At 47.7% G+C, this 20,474-nt stretch overlaps 3 protein-coding genes across 4 annotated transcripts; 1 reads left to right on the top strand and 2 right to left on the bottom strand.

Moving 5' to 3' along the window:
* The first annotated feature begins 611 nt into the window (after positions 1-611).
* GPATCH4 (G-patch domain containing 4) lies at positions 612-6,842 on the top strand. 2 transcript variants are annotated; one of them, XM_003768136.4, is made up of 8 exons: positions 612-790; positions 1,585-1,722; positions 3,156-3,229; positions 3,318-3,410; positions 3,571-3,666; positions 5,782-5,867; positions 5,999-6,049; positions 6,276-6,842. In XM_003768136.4, exons 2-8 carry the CDS (start codon positions 1,644-1,646, stop codon positions 6,646-6,648), a joined length of 852 nt encoding a protein of 283 aa, XP_003768184.1. In that variant the 5' UTR covers positions 612-790; positions 1,585-1,643; the 3' UTR covers positions 6,649-6,842. The 2 variants fall into 2 exon arrangements, with proteins under 2 accessions (XP_003768184.1, XP_012403644.1); XM_012548190.3 differs by lacking the exon at positions 612-790 and adding an exon at positions 797-1,261.
* A 467-nt stretch (positions 6,843-7,309) lies between these two features.
* NAXE (NAD(P)HX epimerase) lies at positions 7,310-9,723 on the bottom strand. The gene is made up of 6 exons (XM_031966778.1): positions 9,471-9,723; positions 8,982-9,090; positions 8,742-8,852; positions 8,528-8,641; positions 7,897-8,044; positions 7,310-7,563 (listed from the first exon to the last, which is right to left on the bottom strand). Exons 1-6 carry the CDS (start codon positions 9,638-9,640, stop codon positions 7,361-7,363), a joined length of 855 nt encoding a protein of 284 aa, XP_031822638.1. The 5' UTR covers positions 9,641-9,723; the 3' UTR covers positions 7,310-7,360.
* Positions 9,724-10,537: 814 nt separating this feature from the next.
* On the bottom strand, positions 10,538-20,272 carry TTC24 (tetratricopeptide repeat domain 24). Its single transcript, XM_031966779.1, has 10 exons — positions 19,547-20,272; positions 18,830-19,033; positions 17,829-17,957; positions 17,371-17,492; positions 16,615-16,713; positions 13,454-13,554; positions 12,923-12,999; positions 11,978-12,035; positions 10,766-10,921; positions 10,538-10,639 (listed from the first exon to the last, which is right to left on the bottom strand). Exons 1-10 carry the CDS (start codon positions 20,244-20,246, stop codon positions 10,558-10,560), a joined length of 1,728 nt encoding a protein of 575 aa, XP_031822639.1. The 5' UTR covers positions 20,247-20,272; the 3' UTR covers positions 10,538-10,557.
* Between the last annotated feature and the right edge of the window lie 202 nt (positions 20,273-20,474).

Below are 20,474 nucleotides of genomic sequence, written 5' to 3'. Positions count from 1 at the left end.
GTAATGATAACAGTGATAATGGCACGGAGTAAATGCTTAATAAAAGATTTTTTATTCATTGCACTTTACTAAACTTTAGTTTCCCAGGCTGCAATAATAATAATAATTATAGTAGCCAGCATTATGTAGCACTTTATATATTCCCTTAATTATCTTTGATGAGTCACCCTGTTAGCTAGGTATTATTATTATTATTATCCCCATTTTACAGATGAGGAAACTGAGGCGTTTAGGAGCTTGCCCAGGGTCATACAGTTAAGTATGAGTTGAAGTTGAATTCGAACTCAGGTCTTTCCTAGTCACCACTTATATAGTGGGGACAAAATACTTAGACGACTTAGTCCAATAAGAAGTGTGTGGAAAGTACTTCTTATTATGGAGTGAGCTATTAGTATTACTTTTAAAAGGCTGCAGGGAAGGAGGGTATAACGGGGAAGGTTTGAGAACTCTCGCTCTTCCTATGTCCCAACACACACAAGTAACCAACTTCAGAACGGAGCCTGAAAGCATCCGCGTTCCCATAGCAACCTGAGCATGTCGCGCGTCCGGTAGAAGATCGGGACTTCCTCTCTCACCCACCCACAGAGTTCATTCTATGGTCTCAGCGGTCTAGAAGGGCCCGAAGGCGGTACTTCCGGGAACATGGCGACGTGCAAGTGGATTCCACGTGTTTCTGCTAATGAACCCTGACAGGCTTCTGATCGTTGGAAAGGAGCTGGCTGCACGCCGGAAGGGAGGAAGAAGTGCTCAGAGGCGCAGAGACTGTGCTTCCGGAACTGCCTTCAGAAAGGTGGGAACGAGATCGCTGGAGGCCTGGGGACCCCGGGCCGGGGGGGAAGCCGGGGGCTTGGGCTTTTCGGGACAATTGGAGCTTAGTCAATCCGCAAGCATTTAGGCCCGGCGCGGTGCTGATCCTTAGGGAGGCAGAGAAGGACGGAAACAGACTCCGCTCCCAAGTAATCGATCAGAAAACGCTCACTAAGCGCTCACTGTGTGCCAGGCGTCGGGCTGGGGATCTAAAGGCAAAAGCGGTTCTAGGTGAAAGAAATCAGTGTTTATTACCTTGTAAATATCCGGATATTTACAAGGTCTGTATTCAGAAGGGAGTCGGAAAGAGAAAGAAGGCGTTGCTGAGGAGCCGGGGAGCCCTCTTGCAGAGGGTAGGACCTGAGCCGCCTTGACCGAAGTCAGAGCAAGTAAGAGGCGGAAGGGCGGGTGTGGGACCTTCCAGGCAAGGGGCACAGGCGGCCTAAAGCTACAGGTAAGACGAGAGATGGAGTGTCCTCTGGGAAGTAGAGGCAGATCTCTCAAGGGGACTAGAGCCTTAAAAGGAGACCAGGTGGGATGTAGCCCGGGGGCTGCCGTGTCCTGTCAGATGTAGTTCTTAGAGTAACTCAGAACGCATGGCGCTGGCCCCCCTATGGTGTGTCCTCCAGTACTCATCTTATTTAAAACATTTCTGGAATTGTCCCCAGTTTAAAGAACTGAAAACACATCTCTTATTGTGACTAGATCAGTTCAGTGTTCTGCTTATAGTACCAGCCTAGGAATGATGGGTTTGTGTGCTTTTTTTTAATTTTAAAGGGAATAGTGACCCCTTTTGAATTAATGAGACGTGGAAGACAGAGACTAACTTTTTCAACATGAGTGTCACCTCGGAGAAGAAAGGTCGAGGGATGAAGTTTGCGGAGGAGCAGCTGCTTAGACATGGATGGAGTCAAGGTAATACCTACTGACCCTACTCCATTACTCTCTAGGAATAGCCCCAGTCCTCCATCCTGTTTTCTAGTATCCCAGAACTATGAAGAAAACTCCCACAGCTTCCTGAGTTTTTAGGCAGAACTAGAAGGTAGAACTATTCTATATAGGAAGTGAAGATAGGATAAGAGTCTGAAGCAATGGGAAAGGGACAGGCAAAAGAGCCATCATCAGAAAGAAAACTTAATGGCTAGCATTTACTCTTCTCTGAAATTATGTTTCATCTAATTACATTCTTATACCGTAATTTGTTTAGCGATTGCTTAACATATGATATCACATTTGATCTTCATGACAATCCTATGAGATAGGCGCCTATAGTATTATACTCATTTTATAGCTGAAGAAACTGAAAGGTGTTAAGTGATTTGTCCAGGGTCACATGTTTAAGTATCAAAGACAGAATTTGAATTCAACTCTTTCTGAATCAAATTCAGTGCTGTATGAACTGTACCGCCTAGTTGCCTCCAGTATTTCTTATGGGTGAAGCCCTATTCTGGACATCAGAGATCTGTTTGGAGGAAGGAGAAAAGATCCCTCCACAAGAAACTATATATTACTTAGTCATCTTACAGATTTAAAGCTTTTAGGGTTTTAAAACTGCACTAAGACTTTTGAGACATAATTGGAGGGAGAACCCCAGAATCTCATAACAAGAGATCCCATCTCCATAATACTTTGTGCTCTGATCACAACTCTTGGGTAGGGAAGGTAATATGAAGTTGTATTATCACCCCCACATTATAGGTAAAAGTAAAAGGTCCTAAGAGCCTGTGACTTGGCCATGGTGACATAGGATCTTTGGAGACAAAACTCTGGGCTTGGAGTCAGGAAGATCTGAGTTCAAATTCTTCTTCAAATACTTATGTGAGTATGGTTATATGAGCTTGGGCCAAGTCATTTAACTCCTGTTTACCTCAATTTCCTCATCTGTAAAATGGGGATCATAGAGCATCTAGCTCTTAGGGTTGTTGTGAAGATCAAGTGAGACAAAATTGTAAAGCACAGTGCCTGGAACATAGTAAGTAAATGCTTTTTAAATGTTGAGGAGGATGAGGAGGATGTTACCTCTACCATCGCCATTCTTCCTATGGGGAGAATTGGAGAGGTACAATCCTAGTACCTAATGTAATCCTAAACTCCCTAGGATACCGACATATTAGATCAGATGATCCATTTGAATGGACTCTAGACATCAATGCAGGAGGATTGGCTGGAATGGAGTCAGGAGTCTCAAATTTTCCAAATGAGACTAGAGAACTGAACTGGCGAAGCAGGAGAGATAAAGTTGATTGAAGTCTAAAGGCAGTATTGTTGTTGGGAGTCAGGATTTTGCTGAGAAGGTTCAAGGCAGACATCCGGATAAACAGCCTGAGCCTGGTCTCTCTTCCCTCCAGGCAAAGGCCTTGGCAAGAAAGAAGATGGCATAGCCCAGGCCATCAAAGTGAAGTTGAAGCAGGATAATGCTGGGGTAAGAACTACATACAAGTCTGGGGCCTAGGGGGAAATCGAGATGGAAGGGTAGCTTTTGCAGAATGTGTCTCTTTCCTCTTGGGTAGGTGGGACATGACCCTTCTAAGGAATTCACCGACCACTGGTGGAGCCAACTTTTCAACAAGACAGCTGCCAGCTTGGTGGTAGAGACTGGGAAGGTACTGGGCAGGAGGTATGGGGGAAGGGAGGAGTGCAGAGAAAAAGGAGGGATGACCTTCGCACACCCAAGCCCTGGGTCTGCGTGGGGAATGTGAGAACCAGGCATGGGGCAGCAGGCTCAGTTCAAACCCCCCCCCCCACCCCCCCCTTCCCCAACAGGATGGAGTAAAGATGAAGACCCAGGCCAAGGACACCAGTAAGCAGAAACGATCTGGGGGCTCCAAGTCCAGCCTGTTGTATGGACACTTCATAAAGGTACTAGAGGTGAAGGAGACTCTCCTTCCACCTAGTCCAAGTGGGCCTTCTTACTCTCTGTTGCCTTCACTATTAGGAAACACCAGCCACACTTCCTTTTGCGAGAGGAAGAGCTAGACAGTGGATTCTAAAAGATAAGTAAGTCATCATTAGCTGTTTTATAGTCCTCTAGATGAATTAGGTAATGGGGTAGACCTGAGGCCAGCTCTGAACCATGAGGGCTGGACAGTAAGAGATGGACATGTGCCATAAGGCCATATAAAGAACACAGAACTGTAAATGGTTTGTGAGTTCTGAAGCAAATCCATTTCCTTTCTATGTTATTTACTCTCCTCTCAGTTTCTTCTTCTGCAGAATGAGGGTATTGGGCTAGATAATTAGTATCTAAGGTACCTTGAGCCAACATTCTAGGGTTCTTTGCCAACTTTACTCTTCTGCAAATGAATCTTTTTTTTTTTTAAAGCAAGTATTCAGAATTCTAGAATTTCTTCTGTGGGGAGCCAGTGTTATGAGGAAAGACTGTGGGAAAGGATAAAGAAAATGAATTTTAATAAAAACTCTCATTTATATGGCACTTTACAATTTACAAAGGGTTTCCTTCACAATTATCCTGGAAGATTGATAGTAAAACTCTTGTTCTTATTTCACAGTTGACTCAAGAAGTCAACTAATAATAGTAAACGATAGCAGTGAAATTTATATAACACTGTGTACCAGGGATCTTGCTATGAGATTATCTATTTCATTCTCACAAAAATCCTGTAAAATAGGTGCTGTTATTATCCCTATTTTTAAGTTGGGGGAGTTACATGACTTGCCCAGGGTCATCCCAGGTAGCCCACCAGGCCACAATTGAACTCAGTTTTTCTTTCTCCGGGCCTGGCACTTTCTCCACTTTGCCACCTAGCGCCCAAGTTAAGTGACTTAACCATGATCATGCCATTTTTGGTGTTCCAGCCTCAAGTCCAGTTCTATCAACAGTCTGTTAAGTTCTCCCCACCTTCTTTTAGCCGAGGTGTAACCAGAACGATAACAGCGATTAACATGTTGCTGCTTTGACTTTGGAGAGTAGTCATGAAGGTACTTTCCCATCTATTTTCTTTTCTTCCCACGTTCTGATCCCAGAGTTGGAGATGTAAATCTGGAAGGTCATTTACCCAAACAGAGGCCAGGCTGCCATTACAATTGCAGCAACTTTTAAGTTAGCAGCCTGAAATATGGAGCTACGTTTGAAACAGGCATGTAGTAGTCGGCTAGTTAGGGCACAGGAAGTGGAGAGGGATGAGGATGGTGATGGCGATAAGAGAGGGACAGACTAGTCTTGTCTCTCCTCTGCTCGAAACTCTGTTACTTACTGCTAAGGTCTTTCTTCCTGAGCCCTGATTTAGTACCACAGACACTTAACTCAGAGCTCCTCCTCCAAGCATCCTGGCTATTCTCTAACTCCCGTAGATCATCCTTGGGTCATGTTCCTTAAACTAAAACAGTCTTCCTCATTCCTAAAACGGTTGAAAACCTTCTTGTCCTTGCAAGCTTAGCTTAATGCCTTCCTGGAAATTAGTCCCAATTGTACATCAATAAAGAGCTTCATCCCAACTGCAGGAGAACTAACCCCCCACAGGCCTTTTTGGTGGCTTGGGCCTGTACTCGAGAGTTAATTAATGGAAAGGAAGTTGGCAAGCTAGTGACAAAGGGAGTAGTGCTGCAGCCCAGACTCACCGGGACTCGAGTTCAGATCTGGTTGCAGATACTGACGAGCTGGGTGTCCTGGGAAAGTCACCCAACCCTGTTTGCCCTGGTGTCCTCAGATATAAAAGGAGCTGGGGAAAGAAATGGCAAACTCCTCCATTCCCTCTGCCGCGAAAACCCCCAACGCCCACAAATAGTAGGCACGACTGAACAGCAAAGGAAGTTTCTCCTAACCATGCAGACTAGTAGCTGATCAGCAACACTCTATCTTGGATCTGCCCTTCCTATTACTGTCCTAGTGATTTCTGTCTCCTTACCAAAATACAAGGCCTAGCAAACAGGACCGGGCTGCGTCTAAACTCTGCTTTTGCACAGAGCAGGGGCTTTGTGAATCCTCGGTGACTTGTAGATGTTCTCTCTCACCAGAGTGCCACGCTCACGGCAGCCGGGGAGAAGGAGGAGCAGCAGAGTGAACAGAGCAGCGAGGATGAGGCGCTTTCAGCAGCCAAGATGTGAGTGTTCCCTTAGAACTGGAGGGTGATAGGAAGACGGGGGCGGGGACAGCTCCCCTGTACGAAGGTTGGACTCCCCACTTGGCACAGCAGGCCATACTTCCCTAACGTTCTCTTCCTTCCATACCCAGCCTGACAGACGAGGAGTTGATTCGAGCCTGCGAGGGACGTACTGCACACAAGTAAGGCAGTCTGCAAGTTTCCCTGGCTTTCTCTAGCCACCCCCCACCCCCCCAGGGCTCATTCTCCCCCAGAGGCTTCCATCATTGTCTCTGGCCCTTTTATCTGTAGGGTGGCTGTTGCCCAGAGGTGGATGGCCGCACTCTAGCCCCTCACAAAGCAAGACCAAAGGAGAGTATCTGGTTTTCTTGCTGTTCCCTTGATTAGATGTCTGTCTGTCTGTCCCAGGGGTGCCCGCCATGGGCTTACCATGAAGGCCAAGTTGGCACGGCTGGAAGAACAGGAGCGGGCCTTCTTGGCACAGTACAAAGGCCAGAATGCAGGCGTATCTGACTCACCGGCTGAGGACATACCCCAAAAGAAGAAGAAGAAGAAAAAGAAAAGTCAAGAAGAAACATCAGCAGCAGACACAAATGAGCATGTGGAGATCCTAGAACAGCTTGATGAGAACAGCAGGAAGAAGAAAAAGAAGAAAAGGAGACAACAGGAAGAGGAAGAAGAAGCAGAGGTAGATATTCAGGTAGAGAGGGAAGAGGAAGAAGAAAACAGGACCCAGAAAACGAAAAAGAAGAAAAGAAAAAGAGAAGCACCAGAGGCATAGTGAGGACTGTCCCAGTTACCACCTGCCTTCCTCTGCTAGAGACTGAAGCTGGGGCCTCTGCCCACTGTGAGGGGGGGGAAACATGAGGATTCTCCTTTAGGTGGTGAGGCCATTGGAGATCAAGGCTCCAGGGGCCCCTCTCCTCCTCGAGTTTTTCTACATGGAGGAATCAATAAACCCCTCCTGGGATCCTGCCTTTGAGTCCTTCTCAGGCTCTTCACTCACCCCCCAGCCCAGCTTTTTTCCTATGACCTGGAGGGTTCATTCTCTGTCCCACAAAACTCTTTCATACTTCTGCAAAAGTTTCACCAACTAAAGCAGGCTGAAACTGCCTAAGGCAGTTTTCCCTCCAGTCAATACAATTAGTTGTATTTAAAGAGATTACATAAGGTCCCATGGATGCCCTCTTCAATTAGAAGTCCTTACTAGCAAAAGTTCCTTACTCTCATCCCCTACCACAGTCAGCCCATTTTGACCATGTTTACAGAACTGACAAGGACCTTAGAGAATTTCCTTTACTTTCTAAGACCCAGTGACAATTTTCATTTGCCCAAAGCCTTGCAGCTCTGGAATTCAGAATAGAGTCCTCTGACTGCAAGGGTTCACTACACCAGCTGTGCCCCCTCCGGCCCACCCTGAAGATCTCAAAGCACTTTACAGATCTGGATTAAAAATGAATTCAAGTCTTTATTGGAGGCACACCAGCCTTTCTTCATTGCAGCTGCAAGACACAATCGGTTGCTGGGTAGGGGGGCAGGTTCAACTGGTATTTCTTCTCTAAAGCAGATGGCACAAAACGGCCTCCCAGGTAGTGGTATCGGCCCTTGAACAGAGAAGCTGCCTTTTTGGGGGCTGTCAGTGAGATGAGTAAGTCAGGCCGGATGCCATCTGGGTTCCCCTTCTCCACATCCCACCCTGTGGGTATAAGAAATGTTGCATGAGGTTATAGGAATCGGCCCTTTCCCCTCTTACCTTCCCATATACCCTTTTTGAATTTGATTTCAGCTCAGCCCTTTGGGGGAAGGAAAAGAAAGCAGGAACCCAGCTCTCCAGGCAGCTGAACTTTTGAGCTCTGACACCAACCCAAGAGGATGCTGAGCTGAGAGGCAGGATCTTCAAGTTCTTGCCTTTGAGCACCTTCTAGCTTCAGCTAGCCTTTGCTTCCTGCCTAGCTTGGACACAAAGGCCACTAGGGAGTGTTCAGAGATGTACTTGGCCCATGCTATGCCTCCCCAGCCCCCAGGGTACCTGAGGGGATGTCAATGCTGGCAATAGGCACCGTGAGCCCATTCAGGATACTCAGAATGGCTCCAAATGGCTCCCGAACAGCACCCTTGAAGCTGAAGCCAAAGATGGCATCTACCACCAGTTCATACAGCTCATCAATCAGCATTGGCTAGGAGGGAGGAAGAGTGTGTTAGTAACCTGTTTCCCAATACTCCTAAGCAAGGGAAAAGGCTAGGATGGACACAGAAAAAGATTATATAAATACAGGCAATGGTGATAAATACCCCTGTGGGTGCAGAATCAGAAACATCATGTTTTGTGCTGAGGGACACCTGCTTGTTTTTGGAGGAAGATTAGGATAGAGGAAAGACCACAGGTAAAACAGGAAAGAACCTTAAAAATAAAATGCCCTCGCAGAGGTTCATTTCTTAAACTCACAGAAGGAGATTAAAACCCTAACTCCAATGACTAAAAGATAGGGGCAGAATGCATAGTAGGGCTACAGAAGAGTCCAGAAGAAAGCCCTTGGGGGTTCACTGTTTGGGGCACGTGCAACTAGAAGGAAATTTTCATTCCAAGAGAAGTGCAATGAAGTCAGTGACTATGTTAGGGAAAGAGTTTAAGTGAAATGGAAAGGACTAAGGCCTTCTACCTCAGGGGGCATCTCAGGCAGAAAGGGGATGTCCATCTTCTGACACTGTGTCACCAGAGCATCAAAGAGTGGCTTGCTTGGCTTCTTGGGATAATGGATCTTTGGCTCATAGCCCTGGGAAGGAAGGGGATGGATGTGATCCAGACGGCTGAATTGTAAGACCCCCTTCCCAGCCTGTGCATCCCCTCCCTCAGTGCCCCCTCCCCATACTCACAAAGAGTTTGAGGTGCCTGGCACAGACAAGGCCATCACCCCCATTATTTCCAGGGCCACAGATGACCAGCACTGCTGGGGGATTGCTGTTGAAAGAACTGGGCGGGTAAGCCTGAAGGGAGGAGATTCAGGGGATTAAACGGATCTCCTTGCAGGAAGGCCCTGGTTCCCACTGGGAGCACCCCCTCCCACAGCCTCCTCCTTCTGCCTTGCTCTGGAGGGCTCGGCCCCTGGGACTGACCTTGGCGATGGCAGTAGCACAGCTGAGCCCGGCCAGCTCCATGAGCTGATCCACACTGAATTTGTACTCGTTGAAGAGTTCCTCATCTACAGCCTGGGCCTCCTCCTGGCTGGGAGAAAGCCCCGCCCACGGGGACTCACTGAGTTCCCGACCCTGGTCCTCCCGCCCCCCAGGCTCCAGGGGACCCTCCCTCCCCTCCATATTGGGGTTACTGCACCTCCTACCTCCCCGGTCCCGTCAGTGTGCCTCCTGCCCCCCGGCCTTGTCCATGTACTGTCACCTGTCCGCTCCCAGGTTCGGGTGCCCCCCGCCCCCTTTGGGTTACTGCAGCTCCTCCCCCCTCGGGCTCGGAGGTGCCTCCTGCCCCTCCCCCACAGTAGGGTTCCCGCACCCTCTGGCTCCCCAGGCTCGGGGGCGCCCCCGGTCCAGCTCGGTGCACGCCCCCTGCTCAGAACGCGGAAGTCGGACGCTCCCGGGGCCTCTTCTCACCTCAAGTATTTCACGGTTTGGCCCGCCATGGCGGAGTCCCCGGGATGCATCTGCCTTGCCCCCCACCAGGCGGGCCCCAGACAGTGGGACCCACGTCGCGCCAAGACGGGCGGCAGCCGCGAGCCGGCGACCAGCAGCCCCAGCCCCAGCAGCGCCCGCAGGCCGGACATTCGGGCCCCCGCGAGCCCGCTCCCTCCCTTTTCCCTCCCCCGCCGCCTGCTAGCCTGGGAGCATGCGCCGGCCCGGCCTCCTCCGCTTCTGCCTCGGATGAATGGAAAGGTCAGGACAAGCGTCCTAGCACGCGTGCGCCGCCTCCGAGCCCGGCAGGGGCACCAACGGAGCCAAGCGGAGGCAGCGTGCAACCGTGGCGCCCCCTGCTGCCCGGGCCCTAGCCCACACCCACAGTACCCCTGCTCTCGGGGATTACTTTCCCGGGAAGAGGCCCCAGCCTCTCCCTTCCTCAGTGAAACTGACAAAGGCGGCCCTGGACCGCAAGAGTAAGGAGACTGGTTCTCCGACAGTTTTATTTTCCCTTCCACTTGCCCTCAGACGGAGCAGGATGGCCGTGTGGGGGATCTCAGAGTCCTCATCTGACGGTCACCGAGCGCAGCCCGGACAGCGGTCCCCGACGGCTCGGCCCGGCGGTCCCCGAGGGCTCCGGACAGCGGTCCCCGACGGCTCGGCCCGGCGGTCCCCGACGGCTCCGGACAGCGGTCCCCAACGGCTCCGCCCGGCGGTCCCCGACGGCTCGGCCCGGCGGTCCCCGACGGCTCCGGACAGCGGTCCCCGACGGCTCGGCCCGGCGGTCTCCGACGGCTCCGGACAGCGGTCCCGGCGGGTCCCCGAGGGCTCCAGACAGCGGTCCCCGACGGCTCCGCCCGGCGGTCCCCGAGGGCTCCGGACAGCGGTCCCCGACGGCTCCGCCCGGCGGTCCCCGACGGCTCCGGACAGCGGTCCCCAACGGCTCCGCCCGGCGGTCCCCGACGGCTCCGGACAGCACCTTGCTCCTGATCGTCTTCATCCAAGGGCTGGGAGAGCACAAAAAGCCAGCGACCCCCCCAGAGAAGGAGATGCAGGGGGGCGAGGGTCACATGACCATGCAGAAGCTGGACCTGGTTGGCCTCCTGCAGCCCTTCCTGCCGACAGTGGTCGGGGGTCCTTCAGACCATCTGAAGAAGATAGGAAGAGGAGAACTACTCAGGGGGGGGGGGGGGCCGAGGGAGAAAGTGCTGGGGGGGGGGCCGAGGGAGAAAGTGCTGGGTACCAGAAAACAATTGGCTATCCCTCCTCCTTACCTTCCCTGTACCCCAGGCCACCTTGCATCGGTGGTTTTGAGGTTCTGGGCTCCAGATTCTACAGGGTCTGTTTCCCGTCTCTCCCCTGGGGGCTGGGAATGGATCGGGCAAAGCCTCACTAGCGGCACCTTGACTGGCCTTGGGTTATTACAGTTGCTGAGGGACAAAAACAAAGATGGTCCCGAATCCCCTCAGTCCGTGCCCCTGGTCATCTTGTCTTGCCTCACTTTTTGTTCCTCCTAGCACACAATCCCCAACCTTGCATACCCCCATCCCCTTCTTAAAAGTTGTAACTTTCCATAATACCCCCTTTCCTCAGAATGCAAACTTCCTGAAGGAGGGGTTGTTTGGGGGTACTTGGGAGTACATCCCAACCTTGCACATAGAAGACTCTTAATAAATGTTTAAGTTGAAACATTAACAAAGATTCATTATTTCATTAGTATAAGCGCTGTCTTCACTAATATAAATTACACCTCTCCCTGCTTTAGCAGATAGTCTTCAGGAGTTTCACTTTGTCAAAAACATCATCTTGCCCAGATTCTGATAATCTCCCATATTCTGATGATATATCCCATTCTTGGTGTATTCCTATTCCGACCTCATATCCCAACCTCATATAATATATATATACATATATATATATATTCGCACATATATATTATATATATATATATATATGTCCAATGAACCAAAATTATTGTTGCCACATATTCCCCATGAGTTCTGGAGTATAAAGTGTAAATAATATATATATATATGAGTATAAATAATATATATATATATATATAGCTGCAGCAATTGGGGTTAAATGACTTGCCCAGAGTCACACAGCTAGGAAGTGTTAAGTGTCTGAAGTCAAATTTGAACCCAGGTCCTCCTGACTTCAGGGCTGGTGCTCTCTCCACTACGCCACCTAGCTGTCCAACCTCCCATACTCTGATAATAAGCTTTTAGACTTAGCAAAGACTGGACTTCATAAGGCATAGCCGGAGTTCATCACCAAGGCTATATATACTCAAAGCCTTCCTTAGTTTGGTCGGTCCTGCCAGAATTTACACACAGAAGGCATAGTGTTTGAGACTTCAGAGGTCACCTCTGTAGAACAATGGGTGAGAGTGCATTCTGAGCCACCACAAAGCATGCCGTTTTCCAACTCCTCTTGCCATTCACATTGCAAATCATATTGTCTCTTCCTGGCAGGAAGCCTACCTATTGGCTTGGAGCCCTTCGGAGGCCAGGATGCTGGGCTTATCACCTTTGAGGACACCTGATTGATGGAAAAAGAAAGACCTCAGACCTAGTAAAAAACAAACAAACCAATATAAACCTCTTCATCCAGACCATAATTTTGGAAAGGGGAAGAAGTGAGGGGCAGGCAGGTAAATGGATGGTACAGCATATAAAAAGCACTGGGCCTGCAGTCAGGAACACCTGAACTCAAATCCAGTTTGGATTATTTTCTAGCTATGTAAGAGTAAGTCAGTCACCTAACAGTGAGTCAGTCTGCCTCAATTTCTTCATCCATAAAATGGATATTATAATAGTACCTATCTCCCAGGATTATGTGAGATTAAAATGAAATGATATTTATAGAACTCTCAACATAGTACCTGAAGCATAACAGGTGCTTTGGAGTGGTTGTTCAGACATTTTACAGTGATGTCCAACTCTCTGTGATCCCCGTTTAGGATTTTGTTGGCAAAGATTCTGGAGTAGCTTGCCATTTCCTTTTCCAGATTGGGTTTGTTGTTTTTTGTTTTTGTTTTTTTTTTTCAAGATGAGGAACTAAGACAGAGTTACATGACTTGCTCAGAGTCACCCAACTAGAAAGTATATGGAGGTGCTTAATAAATACTAATTCCCTTCCTTCAATAAGTTTCAGTTTTTAAAAAAATCACTGTATAGTTTACAAAGCAGAATGTGGGACAGGAAATAAAAGTACTACTTTTTTTTAGCAAAGTGCCTACACTATCTGTTAATTGGTTGATTAGAGGTTATGAAGGAAAAGCATGAGTGAAAGGCATTCCAAGTCAGACTGGGTTAGATGGAATATTGAAGAGAAAAGATGAAATTACCTCAGATGAACTTGACTTATGTGGGGAAATGATTACTGGGATAGAGTGGGGTGGTGGGCATATGACTGCTCAGACTCACGATCCAGTCTCCATTTGGGTGATTTCATGGGAAGATTGACTGTCACCTCCTCCTCTTCCTCCCACGCAGCAGCTGATCTGTCAGGGCAAAGGAGGAAGGAGATAGACTGGGAGGAGAGTCCCTTCCTTTCATCCATTGCAAGGAGAGAACATTCCCAAAAGCCCAGAAGGGTTCAAACCTGCTCGTAAACCACAGCCTTAACTTCTTTTAGGGAAGCATGGCCCAGTGAGATGAGAAATCAATATAGACTAATAAAACCTACATTAAAATCTTGGATCTGCCACCTCCTATTCTTAGGTCTTGGGTAGTAAATCATCAATCTCTTTGGGATTCAGTTCCTTCAACTTTTAAATGAGGGGGTTGGAATGGTTCCATCTAGCTCTAAATCCATAGTCCAATGAACCAAAATTATTGTTGCCACATATTCCCCATGAGTTCTGGAGTATAAAGTCTGATAGTCTCTGAGCTCTACTTCCTCCCTCCCAGTCCCCCTGATCCCCCCCACACACACACACACACACTCTAACTCACCTGCTTTGTACTGGGCCCTGGGCCTGACCCACTGGAATCTGGAAGGAGGGCTTAGAGTAAGGGTCTCTATTCATAGCCTGTTGCCTCACCCGGGTCAGTGGCTGGGATGGGGAAAAGGAAGAATGGGTGGTTTTAGGGACTACAGCAATGGCCAAAGTCATTTTACCTCCAGCTATTTATCTGTATAATACAGAGGCATTGACCCTCCTCTTCCTAGATGACAAATCAATGGAAGGACAGAAGAAAGGAGGGAGAAAGAGAAAATGAGAGAGAGAGAGAGAGAGAGAGAGAGAGAGAGAAGGAGGGAGGAAAGGAAGAAAGGAGGGAAGGAGGAAGGGAGGGAAAGAAGGAGGGAGGGAGGGAGGGAAAGAAGGAAGGAGGGAGGGAAGGAGGAAGGGAAGAAGCAAACAAACACACAGATAGACAAACCTTAACTGTAAAATGGGGATAATAACAGCACCTCCTTCTCAGGATTGTTTCAAGGATTGAATGAGATCATATTTGTAAAGCACTTAGCATAGTGCCTGACAAATAGTAGGTGCTGTATAAATGCTTATTATTATTATAATTTTCCCCAAAACCCTTTGCTAAATTTGATCTTCCAGGTAAGCCCTCTATCTCTGTTACCCACCATCCTTCCTATGATCTCATTACCCTCCTACATGTCTTATCCATTGCTAAATTCTGGCTCTTTCTAGATTCTCTCTGCTTCCACTAAAATGATCCTAGCTCAGGTCCTCATTTATTCCCTTTTAGAATATTGTAATCACCTTCAAACTAGTTATCCTGCCTTTAGTCTGTCATTGTGGTAAAGAGGAAAAACAAGCAGAAATAGGGTCAGAATATGTATCTGAAAATGATTCAGATTCATATTCTGACCCTATCACTATCTATGGTCTTGGACAACCAACCTTTCATCTATCTCCAAATCTATGCTTTTATACCTATTTCTCAGGGATGTGCTAGAGACTATTCTCATGGGCTAGTTGTTAAATTTTCATTGTGAGCATTTATACTTTGGAAAACATCAAATATTTCAAATGAAAGTTTGATTTCTTGTTTTGTTGATTTCCAGACTTGAGAGTGATAAAGAAAGTGTGAACAATACAAATTAAACTTAAAAGTGAATGTTAGGTGGCCATCTCCAGCAATGAGATGAACCAAATCAGTTCCAATAAAGTAGTAATGAATTGAACCAGCTATACTCAGCGAAAGAACTCTGGGAGATGACTATGAACCATTACATAGAATTTCCAATTCCTATATTTATGTCCACCTGCATTTTTTATTTCCTTCACAGGTTAATTGTACACTATTTCAGAGTCCAATTCTTTTTGTACAGCAAAATAACTGTTTAAACATGTTTACTTATGTTGTATTTAATTTATACTTTAACATATTTAACATGTATTGGTCAAACTGCCATCTGGGGGAGGGGATGGGGGGAAGGAAGGAAAAAATTGAAGCAAAAGGTTTGGCAATTGTCAATGCTGTAAAATTACCCATGCATATAACTTGTAAATAAAAAGCTATAATAAAAAGAAGATGAATGTCAGGTGTATGTTTTTTTTTTCCTGGAGAGCCAGTTGTTAAACATTTACTAGCATGTCCCTGACTCCAATCCAACTTTTCCACTCTGGCCAAGTTATCTTCTAAATGAACTGCCACGATCATTTATCATCCCTCTACTCAGAAGCCTTCAGTTTTCCAAAACTGATAATAAACTATGTTACCCATCTTCTGACATAGAGGTGATGTTCCAAAAGACACGCATTTTGGATATTGAAAATGTGGTGGTTTTTTGACTTGACTCTGCATACCTGTTAAGTTTTTTTCTTTTCTTTTTTAAATTTTAAATTGGGGAGGTTGGAGAAAAAGAAAATAAATGTCTTTTAATTGAAGGACAAAATTAAATCTAAAAGTAAAAGCATTCAGTGGTTCCTCCTTGCCTACTTTAGAGACTTAAATTTTTAACCTTGCTTTCAAATCCTTTTATCAGTCTCCTACTTATTCTCTGTACATTCCCTTTCAAATATTCTATGTATTTTTATTTGCACCTCCTCCCTCCTTCCCATCCCCACTCTCCTATTTCTGTTGCTTTGGTCACACTATTTTCATGCTTGGAATAGAATCTTCTTTCCTCTTTCCCTATTACCCTTTCCTAATAATAATAGCTAATACTCCTGTAAGACCTAAAATGTATCAAGCAGCCTGATAAGCACTTTGCAATTTCATTTGATCCTATTCCATTTGATTCTGACAACAATCCTGAGAAGTGCTATTATTATTCCCATTTTACTGATGAGGAGACTGTAGCAAACAGAGATTGATGACTTGTATAGGATCACAAACTAGTAAATGTCTGAGGCTGGATTTGAATCATCGCTAACATTTATAGAGTACCCACTGTTTGCCAGGTACTGTGTGAAGGGCTTTACAACTGTTTAACGCCTCCTCACACAAGCCTGGGAGGTCGGGGCTATTGTTAGTCCCATCTGCCGGTTAAGGAAACTGAGGCAGAGATAAAGCAGCGCTCAGGGTCACACAGTTAGTGTCTAAAGACACATTAGAACTCGGGTCTTCCTGACTCTGGGCCCAGCTGTCCAAAGCTTGGTGAGGGAGGCAGATCAGAGCTGGGCATCCTCCTCCTGGCTTTTGCCCAGAACGAGCTGTGGTCCTGAGCTGTTGCCGTGCTAACGGACAAGACCATAGAGCTGCTGAGAGGCTGGGCTTGCCCAGAGCGTGGCCAGTTAAGGTGGATGTTCAGGAAAGGAGAGAATGAAATAACGGGAGGAGACACCGACACAAACTGGGAATGAGAAAAAGGCACTAGAGGGAAGAGCGCAAGATTTCCCCCCCTCTCACCCCAACCTTTGGATTCTTTGAATAATATCGCCATCTTGTGGGCTCTTTAGAAATTGTTCCTTTGAAGCTGGGATGGTCCCTATCCCACATGAAGGAGGCTCTAACTCTGTGTAAGCTGAGGACTCCGTTTCTGATTGGAGGCTTCCCTACCTGGGGCTCAGGGCAAGGGAACAGCAGAGAATATTACAAATGGAACCAATCAGTCAAGGCCAGGCTCAAGGGTCATCAGTTCCCCTTTACCACAAAGTGTCCTTCCCTCTCCCACCCTAGGGCTTCCTCCTTAGGGCTTTTCTCACCAGGGAGGGATCAGGGTCCAGGCCTTTTAGGGCCAAGTAATTCCTCATCGCATCTGCCAGCTTGGCCACCAGCCTCTCCCAAATTGAGGAGGGTTCTTCCTGGTAGAGATAATAGAGACAATCATTGGGCCCTCCTCCTGCCGTAGGAAGGGGCTAGCTGAGGACAAGGAGAGTGGAAGGAAAAACAGGAAAAAGAGAAAGAAGCGTCCATTGGTCAGCCTTTATAACTTCTTCCATAGTGGCCAAATGCCCAATCCTAGCTACAAAAGGAAGATGAGATGTGATTCCAGACCTGGAAGAGGCTTGAGATTGATGGGAAAGACAAGATCTTCTTCTTTCTAACCTCAAGCTCCAAGCACAGACATATACCAAGAGTGAGGGGGGAGAGACAGAGACAGACAAAGAAAGACAGAGACAGAGAGAGACAGAGACAGAGACAGACAGAGAGAGACAGAGAGAGAATGACAGAGAGACACAGAGAGAGAGTGACAGAGAGAGACAGAGACAAAGAGAGAAACAGAGAGAGACAGAGACAAAGAGAGACTGAAAGAGACAGATAGAACAAAAATGGGGGGAGAGGAAGGAGGGAGAGAAAGGGGAAGAGGAGGAAGGAAGGAGAGAGAGAGATAGACTTCAGTGCTGGGGAACCAGAGGGAATTGGAGTCAGGTGTGCTTGCCAATCAGGCTTCCCAGAAGAGGGGAGTGTGAAGCAGGAAAGGACAGGAAAGGTTAGAGTCTAGGGGTGGGTGTTCTTACCTGGCATTGTACTAGTAACGCCAGTGCTTCCTTGTAGCGCCTCACAGCCTGGTCAGGCTGTCCCAGACAGGCAGCAGCAGCCCCCAGCCCCTCCAGAGCTTGCCATTGTCCCTTCACATCCCCTGGGAAAGGAAAACCAAAGGAGATTCCCACCCCTCTATACACATACTTCCTCAGTTTCCCACCTTGTGGGGCAGGGTTAGGGGATGGGTCTTTGGGGAGAGGAGACTGTCTTCCACATGGAGATCCATGAACTCTTCTCCACACTTTACTTACCCTGACTCCCACATTTGGGAGAAAAGCTAAACTAACCTAATTAAAACACAGCTTCTGGTACTGCCATCAGCCTCTCCACCAGCCAAATAATTCCACAGTGCCTCAAACAGGGGGCTCCCCAAGCCTTCAGTACCCCCCAACCCCATCAGTAAGGTTTTATTTTTCCCCTACAAGCCCCTTACCAGCATCCTGTGCAGCCTGGAGGGCATGAAGGTAGTTGTCCCTGGCAGCCTCATGTTCCCCCAACTGACTTAGGGCAAATGCTAGGCCCCCAAAGCACTCTCCCTGCTCCTGCCGCCGTCCAGCAGATCCTGCCAACAAATTGCCAGCCACAGGGTAGAGTGCTGGTTGTCCCTAGTAATTGGATTCCCTCCTCCCTTCCTTGAAGTCCAGGGAGAAGACTTAGCAGTCTTGAAATACAGTCTCCACCACACACACACACACACACACACACACACACACACACACACACCACTACATGGTGTCCTCATCCTGTCCCAGCCTATGGAGGAGGCAATGTGATATAGAACAAAGGAAAGAACATTGGAACCAGTAGATCTGAATTTTAGTTCTGACTCCGTCATTAGTTGCATGACCCTGAGTCTTGCTCGTTAGTTAATTCCTCTTTCTAGACCTGTTTCCTTAACTATAAAATTGGAAGATTCCTATACATGGTTTCTAATATCCTTGAAAGCTCTAACATTCCATGCATTCTCATTGGATTTAGAGGTAAAAGGAATCTTTGAGATCAGTCCCCTCATTTGGGGAGAGCTAAGTAGTATAGAGCAGTGAGTCTAGAGCCAGGATAGACCAGAGTCCAAATCCCAGGCTCAGACACTTACTAGCTGTGTGACTTTTGATGTCTCTTACCTTCTAGAGACAATATTTGTAAAGTACAAATAGGCAACTGTCTAATTTTAATTTATTAATTTAATTTAATTATTTTATAGATAAGAAAACAAAGGTTCAGAGAAGAGGGATCACCTTGTTGTAGGTCAAATGAGTAGCAGGTCTGGGATTCGACTCTAGATCCTTCAAATTCCATTACTTCAACCTATGAATCCCATGCTCAAAATCCGGTATCCTCAGACTCTTTGTCCAATGCCTATGCTTTTCCCCTTCCCATCTCCCCACTTGCTAGTCTCTATGCAGCCAGCAAGGGCTTGAGTCTCCAGGTACCCACCGTACAGGGCAGCAGCTTTCTGGTGGAGCTCCTGCGCCTCCCAGAAGTTCCCAAGGGCATTGTGGGCAGCACCGAGATTCTGTATCACAATGGCCTTGGCTCTTGGCTCCGGACACAGAGGCAGAGCCTGAAGGAAGCTCTCAGCGGCCAACGGGAACAGATGAAGCTGGGAATAACTCAGGCCAAGGTCATTATAAAGCTTCCCTGGGGAGTCAGGGACAGCAGGGTTACTGGGAGTCAGCCTAGGACACAAGCACTCTATCAAATGATTGACAGCTATGTCACAACAGAGCACACATAGTGTCCGTCATCAGCTCCTGCCCTCTCCCCTCCTGCTTCCCCTCAGTTTTTCCCCATAGTCTGAAACAAATTTCACAGATTTACAGTATTATGGAATCAGAGCTGGAAGGAACCATTTAGTCTCATACCTTCATTTTACAGAAAAGGAAACAGGCCCAGAATTTCTCTTGCCCAAGATCACATAGAAATGTTGAGCCAGGACCCTAGGAACCCAGCTCCTAGGATTCCAGATTCAGCATCCTTTCCACTGTACTATGGATATGAGGTACTTGCCTTCATTATATAAAGGTGTATAGAGTGATATATAAATATATACATGAACACACCCAGCAAACAAGAGAATGGTGGGCACAATCCTATCCTTTTGCTTCAGTTGCAACATAACTGAGAGTGCTGCCTTCTGCCCCCAGGTCTCACCCAGAAGCCCCCGATGGGTACTCTTCTCTGCCAGCCTCCGGCAATCCTCCAGCAACTGTACCACTTCTCCCACTTTGTGATGTCCGCTCTTAAGCATGCATCCACTGGCAGCTCTCAATGCTAGGGCTGCAGCCCAGGGTCTCCCTGCCCGGGTATAAGCTTGGCTTGCCTCCTGAAGGCAGTGGGCTGCTTGCCCCAGGTGCCCCAGGGCCTGGTAACAAACTGCCATCTTCTCCTGGGTTCCTCCTTGGTCCCCCGAGGGCTGATAGTGGCCCAAGGCTTTGTGGTACCATGCCAAGGCTTGAGGTAAATCACCCAAAGCATGGTAGGCTGAGGCCACATTGAAGCACTGGTCACCGTGGCACACGCCCTTGGCTTTTTGCTCTGGCTTGGCCCAGAGAAATAGCCTGAGGCCCCGGACAGGGTCCCCAGTCTCCACATAGGCTGCTCCAAGGTTGAAGGCACAGGCCCGGAGGAGTGTGGTATCCCTGCTTCCCTGGGTTTCCAAGGCCAGAAGAAAGGCTCGATGAAAGTTATCCAAGGCTTCATTAATTTGGCCATCCTTCAGGGCCCCATGCCCAGCTTGGGTGAGGGTCTGGATACTGGTTTCCAGGTATTTCTTCTTTCTCTTCTTCTTCTTGGCTGGCCACACCTCAGTCCTTGACCCCAGGGAGGTGTCCTCAGAGGCAAGAGAAGACATAGAACTGAAAAGATGGCAAAAGGAATAGTTTAACCAACCACAATTACTTTCCAAGAAGGATCCCTTGAACTCAGCTCTGTCCCTGGCCAATTATGACCCTCTGGAATTTCCTCTCATGGCATAAATCATCCAGTCCAACTACAGCAGTGACTTATCTCTCATCTTTGTTCGGTAGAGAAAGTCCAGAGACTAGTGGGATAAAGTATGGAAAGAATGGTGGTCTTGGAG

Source organism: Sarcophilus harrisii, chromosome 4 (genome assembly GCF_902635505.1).
Source record: "Sarcophilus harrisii chromosome 4, mSarHar1.11, whole genome shotgun sequence".
Taxonomy (NCBI): domain Eukaryota; kingdom Metazoa; phylum Chordata; class Mammalia; order Dasyuromorphia; family Dasyuridae; genus Sarcophilus; species Sarcophilus harrisii.
This window is presented reverse-complemented; position numbering and strand designations above follow the sequence as displayed.